The following is a 14,036-nucleotide window of genomic DNA, read 5'->3' as shown; positions in this document are numbered from 1 at the left end:
AGCGGATGAAAGTGAAAAAGGGGGGTGGGGGTCGGTGGTGATGATCGTGGATGAAAATGAAGAGTGGTAAGTCGGGGGTTGCGGGTGAAAGTGAAGAGCGTGGTTGGGGGGTGAACGTGAAGAGTCTGAAAAACTGCTTTTAAACTTTTAATTAATAAAATAAAGTGCTTTACACAGACAAATTATCACTACATACATAAATGATTGAAACACTCAAACAGTAACATGATGCAAGCATTACATAAATATATAACCTTAATGGCCGCCTAATAAAATTCTCTGCATTATGTCCTCTAGGGCATCACAGTGGGTAGCAAGAAGATTGCTGGTTCGAGCCTCGGCTTGGTCAGTTGGACTTTCTGTGTGAAGTTTGCATTATTCTCATGCTCTCGTGGGTTTCCTCCAGGTGCTCCAGTTTCCCCCACAAGTACAAAAACATCCCGTATAGGTGAATTGGGTAAGCTATATTATTTGTAGTGTATGTGTGTGTGAATGAGTGTGTATGTATGTTTCCCAGTGGTGGGTTGTAGCTGGAAGGGCATCCGCTGCGTAAAACATATACTGGATACATTGGTGGTTCATTGTGGCGACACCAGATTAATAAAGATATTAAGCCGAAAAGAAAATGAATGAATAAATAATGTCTTCAAATGCATTTGTTTTAACAGTACACAGGAGTCACAGTTCGATACATACCTCGGTTCTGGGTCACATTTCCTTGTGGAGTGTGGTGCAACAGGAATAAAAACAAATGGGTATTTGCTTTTCTGAACAGAATTTTAATTTTGAATAGGCTGAAATCTATTTTGAAGAAAAGGCTAGTGTTGTGCCATTCATATCAGCAGGTGTAGCGGAAAACAAGTTATGTGTGTGTGTGTGAGTAGATAAGTCAGTTGCTTACAGACTGACTTACGCGCTCACATAATTAGACAGTATTTTATATTTTCATTGTTTGATGGACGTGAATGACCATTATACACTTGCGTCTTTTGCAGCACCGCATGTTTATTTCAGTTTCCACCCACAAGAGTCCTCATTTGTCATACATACTTGTCAATTTCCATGCAGTGGATGGACCAATCAGAAAAACTTTAGAAAGTTGGGATGACAATGGCAAAATAACGGAACAACTACCGAAAACTGCTGTCATGTTTTCAGACACCATCAAGCATCCTTTGAAAATGGCTCTTCAGTTGTTGCACTGCTGTGAACTTTTCTGTCTAGCAGACACTGTACATCTGGACTGATTGTATTTGTTGTGGGAAAAGGTAAACAGAACCGCGAGCCTCGAACCGTCTGGGACAAATATATGTACCGTAACACCCATTTTATATATTAATTTTATGATTTTCCTTCGGCTGAGTCACTTTATCAGGGGTTGCCACCGCCAACTATTTCGGCATATGCTTTATGCAGCAGATGCCCGTCCAGCCACAATCCAGTACTGGGAAACACTCATAGACTCTCACATTCACTATGACCAACCGAAGCACTTGAAAGAAACCCACAAAAACACAGGGAGAACATGCAAACTCCATACAGAAATGCCAACTGGCCTAGCTGGGACTCGAACCAGTGACCTTTTTGCTGTGAGGCAACAGTGCTAACCACAGAGGCACCATGCCACCCCCATTATTTTTTGGATTGGCTACAAAATAAACCAATGTTATCCAATGACTTAACTAATTAACCTAAATTGCCTGGTTAACTTAATTAACAGGACTTGGGGGACACATTTTGTCAATTAATAATCAATAAAAAAAAACAACAATCTAGAGAAAATGTTAGTTTATTTCTCAGTTCTTGGATATTGTTTTTCCCATTATATGTTGCTTTGTATTTTGTTCAGGCTTGAACAGGATAATGTAACATTTAGGTGCAAATATGCAAAAAAGTAAGCCAAAGCTCGAGGCTAAAATGGCAAATATCTCCACAGCTACAGTCAATTTTCCAGGAGAACTGACATACGCTGGAATAAATGTGATCCATACTGCACAGAATATGAGTATACTGAATGTGATGAATTTTGCTTCATTAAAGTTGTCAGGCAATGTGCGAGCCAAAAAAGCCAAAATGAAGCACAAGACAGCTAGCAAGCCAATATAGCCCAGAACAATCCAGAAACCTATAGTAGAACCCAGACTGCACTCAAGAATAATCTTTTCTTTATAATATTTAATGTTTTTGCTTGGAAATGGAGGTGAAATTGTCAGCCAAACCACACATATAAGAATCTGTATAAGCGTAAAAGCAAGAACACTGAGTCGTTGTTGTACAGGACCAAACCATTTTATCATATTATTACCTGGAATTGTAGCTCTGAAAGCCATTAACACCACTATTGTTTTTCCCAGAATACAAGAGATACAGAGGACAAAAGTGATCCCAAATGTTGTGTGACGCAACATACAGGACCACTCAGTGGGACGGCCAATGAAAGTGAGTGAACAGAGGAAACACAGAGTCAGTGAGAAGAGGAGCAGGAAGCTCAGCTCTGAGTTGTTGGCTTTTACTATAGGAGTGTCCTTCTTGCTGTAAAACAGGAAGGTCACCAATACAGTCAATGTTACCCCAAACAGTGAAAAAATAACTAACACGATGCCCATAAGCTCTGTGAATGAAAGAAACTCTACAATCTTTAACACACATTTACTTTTCTCAGTATTAGGCCAGTATTCCTCTGGGCACTGTTTGCAATTATTCGAATCTGAAAAGAAAGTTACACTAATTAGAAGCAGAGTTAAAAATTCATTTATGAGCAGCTAACCAGTTTTTTGTGGAACTGTAAAATAGGTATATTACCTGTCTCATTACTAATTTCTCCATCTGCACATTGAATACAGTCATAACAGCAGACAGGTCTTCCTTTCTGTGTAGCTTTCCTGGTGCCTGGAGGACAGCTTTCACTGCACACGGACCTCACCTTCTGCTTGAAGAGATGATTTTGTAAAAAAATAACTATTTTGAATTAACCAAACCTTGGCCTGAAATATGTAGCATTGTTAACTCATCATAAAGTAACCTAATTTCTGCAACACTCAGTTTTGCTGTTTAAATAAAGCTTATTTGCATAGCGCTTTTCACAATAATTATTGTTCCAAAGCAGCTTTGCAAAAAGGTGTGTCTTATTACGTTACAGTCAAAATTGGAAAATTAGGGTGTTGTGTATAGGGTGAACAGTGTATATAATGTGTATATGTGCCTTTTATAATTGTGTGTTCCACTTTCTGGAGATTGTCTTTCTCTTTTGCATTGAATTTGGCATAATACTAAATAAACAAAAGAGAGCTATTTTGAATTTAATAAATTACAATTTTTTTGAGTTTTTTTATTGTTTAAGTTGTTTTAACTACTTCTGATTAATTGAGATATATTGTGTAGTGTTGATTACACCATGATGGCATGGTATGGAGTAGTAAATTGTTTTTAAACCAAAGAACAGTGATGTAACATAATCCTGTGTTCTTTTTTGTGATGTTTAGTTCAAATGTTATAGAAAAAATGGGTTACTGCCTTATACCTCTCCTCCAGCCCAAATGATGTTTGTAGTGTTTAGCACAAACTGCTGTTCAGGGGGCAATGAAGCATCATAGTATCCCACTGATTTAAAAAGTGTTGAACCATATGAGTCCAGCTGTAAATTTACAACATCATATTGGGCTACAGCGGCACCAGTGCTGTCAAACCACACATGATCCCCTGTTTTTATGGTGAACTTGACCTTTTTTAAAGCCTCAACAACCTGCCAATGAAAAGTATTAGCATTGTCACTAAGGCAGTAAAACATTTTTCTTCATTTTATCCATTTCATTTCACCAATTGTTTGTTTTACCTGCTGTGGTTGTATTGTCAGGTCTTTCTCACAACCTTCGTGTTCTTTACAATTGAATAGACTGTGTAATGAATGTGCCACAGCATAAACTGCTTTGTACACGTAGCTTGCATATCTTTGTTCAGGCACATCCTCACTGATTGATTTTAGCACAAAGAGATCCTCATATCTGCTACAACTTAATGCATATCGAGATGAATTAACCTCACTCTTTAAACATGGAAAACCTTTTTTCCAAAATTCGTTAATGGCATATTCAGCAAAGCCTTCAACACTGATTTTTTTCACCGCAATCCCCAATGACCCTTTAAGCACATGAAAGCTGCTTGGAGTGATGAAACTTTTTACAGTTATCCATGATTTCACACCAATCATTTGGAGTCCTGTAATGTTCTCAATGCTTAACTGATCAACAAGTATGCCCATTTCTGGAAGTGAAACAAAAGCAACAATTACTTTTGCTGTGCCTTTTTTAATCATATTCACTGCTTTATGGAGATTTTCTGCCTCTGTTCGGTAGAATTTGGCATAATATTCTACACAAATCCCCACTTCTTGGGCTATTTTCAGAAATATGGACATTCCATAGTTTCCATATTCATTGTCACTGCTCACAGCTCCCACCCAAGACCAGCCTAAGTCCTTAACTAGATAAGCAAGTGCTCTGCTCTGATGGTAATCACTAGCCATAGTCCTGAAGAATGATGGGTAGTCTTTCTTATTACTGAGACATTCACATGAGGCTGAGTGACTTATCTGCAAAAAAAATAAAATACAGAAAACAGTGATACCACCATCTGTGATTGTTAAAAACTAAAGAAAACATTAATAAAATTGTATTGCTTTTTACCACTGGAATTTTAAAAGGTCCCGTAGTTCTGGACAGTATCACTGTTGCAGAAGACTCTGATTCACCAATGATTGCATGTATAGGAGACCGTCCATTACATCTCTCACCTGCTCCAAACTCCTGACCATTCATTAGTCCCATAATTGCACTCATGGTAGACTGTCTTGAACCACAGGTATCATAGATTCTATAACCAATTGAAATATTTGGTAGCAATTGTACACTTCTGTTTATCTCCTCAATGGCAAAGATCAGGATTTGTGCCAGACGAAAATCTCTCAGGTACACACTGCAATATGAAATAAGAAAAGATATATAAGGCTAAATATATAGGCTTAACTAAATAATTTGAAAATATAATTAATTATTTTGTGACTTTCCCTATAGCATATTCACGCTTGATACACCAAATTCATTTGTGGGTATTATTTTAATCCTGAAAGCATTTTTGTTTAAAATAGATATTGGATCTGCTCTAATATTTGAAATGAAACAAACCTGGAGCATGATAGAAGCTGAGGTTGTTTTGTAAATTCAAATGAAGGCAATGTTTCTGTGCTGTGGACTGGAAAAAGAGCTCCAATAGTTATGTCTCCATCTGTGGAAAGCAGTGGATATTGAGGGTCTCCCATTATTCGGCAAAGAGTGTTTCCAGCCTTAGTGTGAAGGTGATGGAAAAGCAGGAGTGTGTAAAGAAAGAGAAGCATCTTCAAGGTTTAGCTCATTCGTGACAGCCAACTGCAAATGACCTGATTGAACACTTGTGCTTTTATAGTGGTAATCACTAGGGCTGAATAGTTCAGAACACATTAAATGATAAATAAAAAAAAATTAAAAGTTCAAACCATATTAAGAAACTCAACAAATAGCTAAACTAAGCAGATCATAGTATTGTTATTTAGTATTCACACATTGCCATTATAGAGTTGGATTTGCAAGGAATTTGAGTGTGTTGAAAACTATGGGTGTGTTCATTTCACTAAATCAATAAATATTTGTATGTACTGGTGTTAAACTAACTCAGGAATTATCAGTTTTGTAATACTGTTAAAAAATATTTTTTAAATATATTTTAGGGATGTAGACAGATGTTAGAAAAGGTCATCTTTTTTTTCTTTCTTTTGCAATACAAACAAAAACAAAGAACAACAGAAACAATCAGCACCCCTCCTATACAAAAACATAAATTTGTAAACTCTAGTTCCTTTTAATCTAAGATATTGTATATATTGGTGTTTGCTTGTTTGTTTCTGTTTTGATACTAATCACAAAATAATAATAATAAAGACTGAATTACTTTAAAATTTAATGACACTTTAAACCAAAAAACTACTTCAATTTGTAACTGCTAATGTTTCTTAAATTTAATATTTTAGACAAAAAATGTTCCCTTACATCAAAGTATATATATATATATATATATATATATATATATATATATATATATATATATATATATATATATATATTTTTTTTTTTTTTATATATATATATTAGTGCTGTCAATCGATTAAAAAAAAACTAATTAATCTCACTTTTTTTTTAATTAATCGTGATTAATCGCATTTAATCTGAAACTTGTAATTTTGGCTATTCTAATGTAGAATTAAGGTAATCACAAGACGGATACTATTTAAATCCAAAATATAATTTATTATTTGAATTTTTGTTTAACTTGTAACACAGATTTCTTCATGTAAACAACATACCCACAATAAACCATCAAGAACCTGGCTTGACAGCCATATTTATTACAGAAATTAAAACACAGGCATGTTAATGCCATTTAAATTTCAAAACAATCAATGCCAATAAAGAAAACATTGATTTCCATGTTGGATTCTAAGTGGACTGCAAAAAAATGCGGAAATACAGGCATTGCAGATATGGAAAATTAAAAATTATAATAATAATAATAAAGTATTGAATACAAACAATTGTACTAATTGCAGGGCTGGACTGGGACAAAATAATCAGCCCTGGCATATAGGAAATAACGAGAGTTGACAAATGAAAAAAAAATATATATATTTTATTATTAAAATAAAATTATAATTCACACTGGAAATGTGGGTGCCTATGGGTTTTGTGGGAGCCAATAAATAATGATCATGACAAAAACTGCCTGCTGATGCACACAATTAATGTTAATTAATAAAATAAAGATAAATAATAAAAGCAATGTATCAGAGACCCTAAAAAATGTTTAACTTAACAATGAAACATCAAACGTAGCTAAAAATATTTTACATTGTCAATCAAATGATCTTAAACAATTAAAAAATGCAACAAATATTTGTTTGGGCAGAACTAATAAACTAAGTGTAAAAAAAAAGTTTCTTAATTTGTACACTAGTTTGGTCATGTATAAATATTATTATAACCATATTGTATAAATATTATTTTCACTATAAGCCTACATCAAGCTGACAATCAAAAACACAATGTCATGATATCTCATGCACTTGTCTTCTGCCCGAGTGCATCTTAAAACACATGACTGACACCCCTCATAGAGCTTGAGTAGCAGACATTCTTTATAATTTGTAAAATAAAGACTTGCAGGTTAAGGAGGGAAGTTGCCGCGGGCCGTTGTGCAGATTAAAAGTTAAAAAAATTATTTTAAAAAAGTATATTTATATGGACAGATCGGTAACTAGATAGAATAGACAGGAATTGATCTGTGGTCCGCTGCACGCTGCAGAGTGCAGAGACGCAAAAGGCTGCTCTCCGCTTCTGCTCTCTCGTGCGTAACAAACAGGCGTGACTCTTGACTATTTTGACGAATACACACCTACGTTACACAAAGCCCAACATGGAAGTTTGTGATTGAGTCAGCCCAATGCCAATAAATAAAAGGACCAATGGGCTGCAGATTATGTCACATGGCTGCTCTGTCCGGAAAAGAAACATCTTACTTTCGGAGCGTGACAGCTCGTCAATCACTTTGGGAGAAAAACATGACAGTCTGCTAAGTGTTTTATGGGCCAATCAAATCATAGGAAGATGATCAGCCCGGCCCAAAAAGTACGTTGACCCAGAGGGAAACTGCCCGTTCTGCCCCTGGCCACAACAGGAAAAAAAAACTGCAACTGCGTTAATTTTTTTAACGCATTAATTATTTCTAATTAATCGCATGCGTTAACGCGTTAATTTTGACAGCACTAATATATATATATATATATATATATATATATATATATATATATATATATATATATATATATATATATAATTTAAAAACAATTAAGCATTTTTACGAGCCATGCCTTGTATATTTTCTCTCTAAAGATCTGTCGAAAAGCATATGTAACAATAGAACAGAGCTGTTAAAATAGTTGCACATTTTTACTGACAGCAAAAAGTGACAACATGTGTACTTTAATAGGGCCATTTTTTATTAAACTACAAAAAAAAAACAAAAAAACATCATGAACTATGTGTTTATTTGCCTTTTCACAGTCTATAGCAAATTTGAGAGGCAACCACTCGTCTGTGTAATGATAATCCACAAATATTTTATATGTACATATATTTTATTACATAACTACATATATTATCAAGCTTGAGCAATTGTTTATTTAAATTAGCTGTTTTTAAATATTTCATAATATGAATTAAAAACATTATGATTTGGCTTTGTAAAATGATGCTACATAGAACACCCGAAGAAATCATTTGAAAGGCTGAATAAAAATCCTAAATGCGTTCTCTGCCAGTAGACATGGTTTATTAATCTGCTGGTGCAAGTTAAATTTTCAAATTCCACAAAATTATCTACACATTTACAAAGCACAAGTATATTGATTTAAGCCCATGTAAAGAACATGTATAGTCATAGTTTTCTTTAACTTTCAGAAAAGAAGTAATCCAATCTCCAAAACAATAAAACAAAGCTATACATTTTTTTTAACAAAATATAACAATATATTTAAAGCTGTGTTTATTGTTGGACTATTAAGAAGTTAGAAAAAAAGTGCCGTTATAGACAGTGGAATATATCTATACATTTGAAATCAGAATTATTAGCCCCCCTGAATTTTTTGCCTCCTGTTTATTTTTTCCCCAATTTCCGCTTAACGGAGAGCAGTTTTTTTCTACGCATTTCTAAACATAATATTCTTTTTATTTTATTTCATTTTTTATTTCAGTTTTCAAATTCACAGACAGATAGGGTTTTCCACAATGTATTCACAAAACAATCAAAGATTCTCAAAATTGTTGATATAAATGAAATTATAAAATACAAAATATTTCCATTATAAAAATGGAAGTTACATTATTGATTTAAGGACATTATAAGAAACAAGAAAAAAATTACACTCATAATTGCTTTGTATATCATCAAAAAGAAACATAAGAAAATTAATTTGTTTCTTTTCTGTCACAATTCAATTGTGTACTTTTTTGTTATATTGTGACATGCACGCAGTCAATCTTTTTTTTTTTTTAATTATTATTATTATTACCTGAACTATGTACATTTGTAACTATGAGGATGGTACTTTTAGGATCTTAAATGTACAATATTTAAAATAGCTAGTGTTCTTCTTTCTATCTTTCTGTTATGTTTTCTCACATTACTAGAAATAATACACAACATAAACAAAATAAAATTCACATCTTTCTGACTATTCATGCATTCTATAATAAATCTGGTCTTAAGGCAGAATATATTTTACCTATTTTCTCCATGTCTAATTTAACTCCTCAGTCTGTAAACGACGGGTCATTGTTTGCCTCTCCAGCTTATAGATTTCCTAACTTATGTCAAACCAGTCACTAATTTGAGGTATTTCAAGCTGTTACCATTTTTTGTTATGGCTTTTTTACAGGCTATCAGCAAAATTTTCAGCAGTTTTTGTCAGATTTTTCTTCTAACATAGGATGTTTTAGGCCTAAGTATAAAGTTGAGAAAGAAAAATCGATGGGGATATGGAATACATTTTCTAAACATTTTATGAAACTTCTTGCCAAAATGCCTGGGTTTTTAACATTTCCAGAACACATATAATTGATTTGATTCAATTGAACCACATAAACTCCAGCAGACTGGCTTTTTGTTCAAGTATCTCTTTTGCTCAGGGGTGATGAAAAACGAATTATGTTTTTCCAACCAAATTCCCTCTAGAATGAAGACAAATATTGATTTCCACTGTGTTTTTAAAAAAAATCTTTTCCACTCTTCCTCAGTAATTTCAATATTGCACTCTTTTTCCCATTTAATTTTTATATGTGTTCTCTAATTTATTGTTTTGTAGACTTTTATATAGTTTAGTAATTATTTTGGTTATGTTGGCTCCTTTATAAGCTGAAATAAATACTGTAAGAAGACTATTATTTTAGTTTTTATTGCCGTTTCTAATGTTTTTAATTTTGTGTCTTATCTGTAAATTTCTATGAAAGTCATGATCACTAAATTAATTTTCATTTTTGAATCCTTACATTATGTATTTTTGAACACTTCCATTATGTAGAAAAGTGCAGTATGCTATAAGTCCCTGCTTATTCCAAACATTAAAACTGGTGTCTATTTTGTTTAAGGCGAATGTGGAGTCAAATGCTGACCATCTCAGTATTGATACTGATTCTGTTAAATCATATTTTTTAAATATTTCTTGCCAATTTTTAGTGAATTTAATTTCTTTTTCATAGATTTTAACCAAATTGTCATTAGCCATTATAGCTTGAATTGGGGGTCTATTTGCACTGTAAAAAATAATACCCCATATCTACTCAATAAATTTGAGGCAACAGATTACAAGCAATATTATTAATTAAATTCAACATATATGGATTGAGTAATAATTAATCAAATTATCTTATTTAAAATTAGTCATTTAAATTGAGTAACCACAAAAAGTACTTAAAGAAATTTAAGCAAATTTTAAACAAAAATATTAATTTAATTTAACAGAAAAACCGTCAGGATGTTAATGAAAACTACTCAATGTTTTTATTTAGATTTAACATGAAATGTGTGGAGCCTGGTAATCAGAAAATAATGCTTTATATCTACACAATAAAATTGAGGCAACAGATTACAAGCAATATTATTAATTAAATTCAACCAGTATGGATTGAGTAAAACTTAATCAAATTTAGCTCAAATTAGTGGAGCCTGTTCAGCAATGTGGAGACATACAGTAAACAGATTAACAACAATCTCACAATAGATAATACATCATATAATATACAATAGAACATGTACATTTTAACAAACTGATCATCTTAACAAGGACTTTGATAATCTTTTTTTAAACAGCAGTTTCAAACAACTGGGTATTAAACAATATTATTTAATACACTTTAAGTGAAATTTATGTGATTTAATGCATGAAAGGTATTATTTGCCAGAATAATGCAGATTCATTGAAGCAAAGAGGACGGGGGCCCAGGGGGCCCTAAGCAAGATTTTATTTGGGGGCCCCTTGGTGCAAACAATATGACAAATTATCATCAATCCTTGATAATTCGCACACTATAAATTTAAAACACACATTATCGATTTTATTCGCTGTAGCTATGTTGCTTACATGATAAAATATATGTTTTAAGACAATTCTAAATATTATTCTGCCGAAACAACTTCCTATTGATCCAACTTTTTATGTGACTACTTGCCACAAATCTAAATAACTAGACACTAGGGATGTAACGGTATTGTAAATACCGTCATACCGCAATATTAAATTTTTTCGATATTACCGAAGTCGCATGACTCGGTAAAACTATAGGTCTTCTGAGAAAATTTGCTCAGGCGAATGAAGCGAACGGGAGGTAGCTGGAACTTCATTTCCCATCAGCCCCGGCGTGGCCATAATCCTTTGCGGTCTGTTGTCGCTACAGATCCAGTAATGCGGAAATGGAGTGTGCTGCTAGTAGCGGAGATGAAAAAAAGATGGAAATGATCGAACCTAAAGCGGGTGTTGTCGCCGCGCGCGTGCTGAATAGCGGTGCTGTCGCGCGCGTTCTGATCAGCTGTGTTGTGGCGCGCGTATTGTAAAGCGCCGAGGGGGGGTTGAGCGCGCATACTCAAGAGAGGTGTTATCGCGCGCCTACTGAAGGGCTGGACTGGACGGAGGTTGTGTCGCGTCGCGGGGGCACTTTTGATCGTTTTGGAAGGGCATTTTCTATCCAAGACTAAAAAGGGCATGTGCACTGCACAGGTTGAGCCCTATGTGTGCACGTGCCAGCAAGTTGGGGAATACGACTAATAACAGTCATGGGGACTGCAGAAACACAGCACACTGTTCAGATTGATGCAGACATTGACTTGTACCGCAAAGAGATCTCTATCTCACTCATGGTTTGTCCTCTCAAGTGGGGGAAAGACAATGCACAACGTTACCCCACTGCTGTCAACATGGGCCAAGTCATATCTCTCTTGTCCCAGAATCCTCAGTCCCAAATGAGAGGGGTTTTTTCTGTTGCAGGGGACATTGTAAATACTCAGAGATACCAGCTTTTACCAGATTATAGTTATATGATAATTTTCCTTTAAACCCATCTCTATCTAAGTGAGTGATTAAATGTTAAATGTGATGAATTTTTAACAATACTAAATTGAAACTTTATTTTTTTACATGGTTTAATAATTTTTTGTTATTAAAATTGAAGTTCCTGTTTCAAAGCTAACAGATAGATGGCTAATTTGTATGTCATTGACACTTTTGGCACTTTTTTGGAGTATTTTCAAAAGTTTTTTTTTTCCTGTAAATGATTCAATAAATACCGTACCGTGACATTCATACCGAGGTATTACCGTACCGTGAAATTCTGATACCGTTACATCCCTACTAGACACAAAACAATAATATGGGCTGGCAAAAACAAAAGCAGCTGGAAGTAGCCAAAAACATACTTATTTTTATTATTATTCAGGCACAAGACGCTGCCAAACAGTCAAACATAGTGACAATAAAGATAAATTTTTTATTGGATATAAATGTAACACTGAAAAAAATGTCATATTGTATTTTGTAGTTCAAATAACTTAAAACATCTATTTAAATTAAAATCAAATTAAATCAAGAAGCATTTTCTAGACACTCGCATATCAATCAAATTAGTTAATATGTACAAAAATTGTTCAGTTTTCAGAAATAATTCTAAATTAAGTGATTTTTTTTTTTGTAAAACAAATTAATCTGCCAATGAGATAAGAAAAAAAATCATATTTAAAACCTAAAACAATATTTTTTATTTAACTAATTGGCAGATTATTGAGCTTTTTTAATGAAAAATTCACAAAATTTTGAATCAAGTCTGTCTAGAAAATGTTTATTGGTTTAAGAATTTTTAGATATTGGGACTAAAAATTACACAAAAACTATAAGAAAGAAAATCATTTTTGCAGTGTATTTACCAACTGTCAATTGTATAAATCAGAGGCTTATTTTTTATCATTAAGTTCATGAAAAAGCATTTTGCTGCTGTTCCGGGCACTGCTGCTTCAATCAGGATATCAGTGATTCTGCGATATGTTGATAGATTACAAGAAAACCAGCCACAATATATCACAATTTTGGTAAATGAAGGGGGAAAATGCATCAAAAATGTATGATGAATTTCTTTTATAAACACGAATTTATAGAATTGCAACAATGTAAAACAAGTGCACATCTGTCAAACAAGCTTAAAAATGCTGATGTGCAGTGAGGAGTTTATGACTGAAGAGCATCTACCACAGCAGCAGAATCCCAATTTAGTGCAATGTGCATTTAAGAAAAAAACTGTCAAAATAGTAATTTATTGCATTCTGTAAACTTAAAACACTAATTACAACTTGACCAACTAATTTTATGTAAACATGAAAACATTTTGTGCTTAGCCCTGGTTTATTTTTAATAAAAAATGTATGTATTCCCACTATTTTTCAACTGATCAGAATGCTCTGAGAGGTGAGCACAGACTCCTCTAAGCACGTATGTTTTCAGCTTTGCATGGAGAACATTAGTTATTTACTCATCTATTTAAGTTTTTTAATTTCCCTAATATTTTTTTGCCAAAATACCATCTACAAGCCTTTGACAAGTTCTGTAAGAGTCAAATAAACATAAGGCCCTTCTAATTAAATGTTCATGTCCTATTGATATCTTTATATATTTTGGCGGAGTTAAAAAGTTTGAGCACATAAGAAGTTGCACTGGCCGCGGGCACGCGCGAGCAATATAGCGAAGTGAAAGTGCGTCTGTAAGAAAGAAACTAGTGGCAAATTCGGGAGAGCTGGATGTCTGAAATACACAAATACCTTGGCCCAGCTTGGACAGAAGAAAGTGTCTGTATGCCTGAGATTTTCACCATTGCAATGGCTCATCTGCAGTGGTTTACATGACGCTGATGTATGTCTAA

At 33.7% G+C, this 14,036-nt stretch overlaps 1 protein-coding gene across 2 annotated transcripts; it reads right to left on the bottom strand.

Moving 5' to 3' along the window:
* On the bottom strand, positions 1-5,424 carry olfcg3 (olfactory receptor C family, g3). 2 transcript variants are annotated; one of them, XM_009293668.4, is made up of 6 exons: positions 5,181-5,424; positions 4,683-4,971; positions 3,833-4,588; positions 3,521-3,742; positions 2,803-2,926; positions 1-2,707 (listed from the first exon to the last, which is right to left on the bottom strand). In XM_009293668.4, the coding sequence occupies exons 1-6, from the start codon at positions 5,387-5,389 to the stop codon at positions 1,797-1,799; spliced, it is 2,511 nt and encodes an 836-aa protein (XP_009291943.1). In that variant the 5' UTR covers positions 5,390-5,424; the 3' UTR covers positions 1-1,796. The 2 variants fall into 2 exon arrangements, with proteins under 2 accessions (XP_009291943.1, NP_001103412.1); NM_001109942.1 differs by having other exon boundaries at positions 1,797-2,707; positions 2,803-2,929; positions 5,181-5,389.
* Between the last annotated feature and the right edge of the window lie 8,612 nt (positions 5,425-14,036).

Source organism: Danio rerio, chromosome 18 (genome assembly GCF_049306965.1).
Source record: "Danio rerio strain Tuebingen ecotype United States chromosome 18, GRCz12tu, whole genome shotgun sequence".
NCBI lineage: Eukaryota > Metazoa > Chordata > Actinopteri > Cypriniformes > Danionidae > Danio > Danio rerio.
This window is presented reverse-complemented; position numbering and strand designations above follow the sequence as displayed.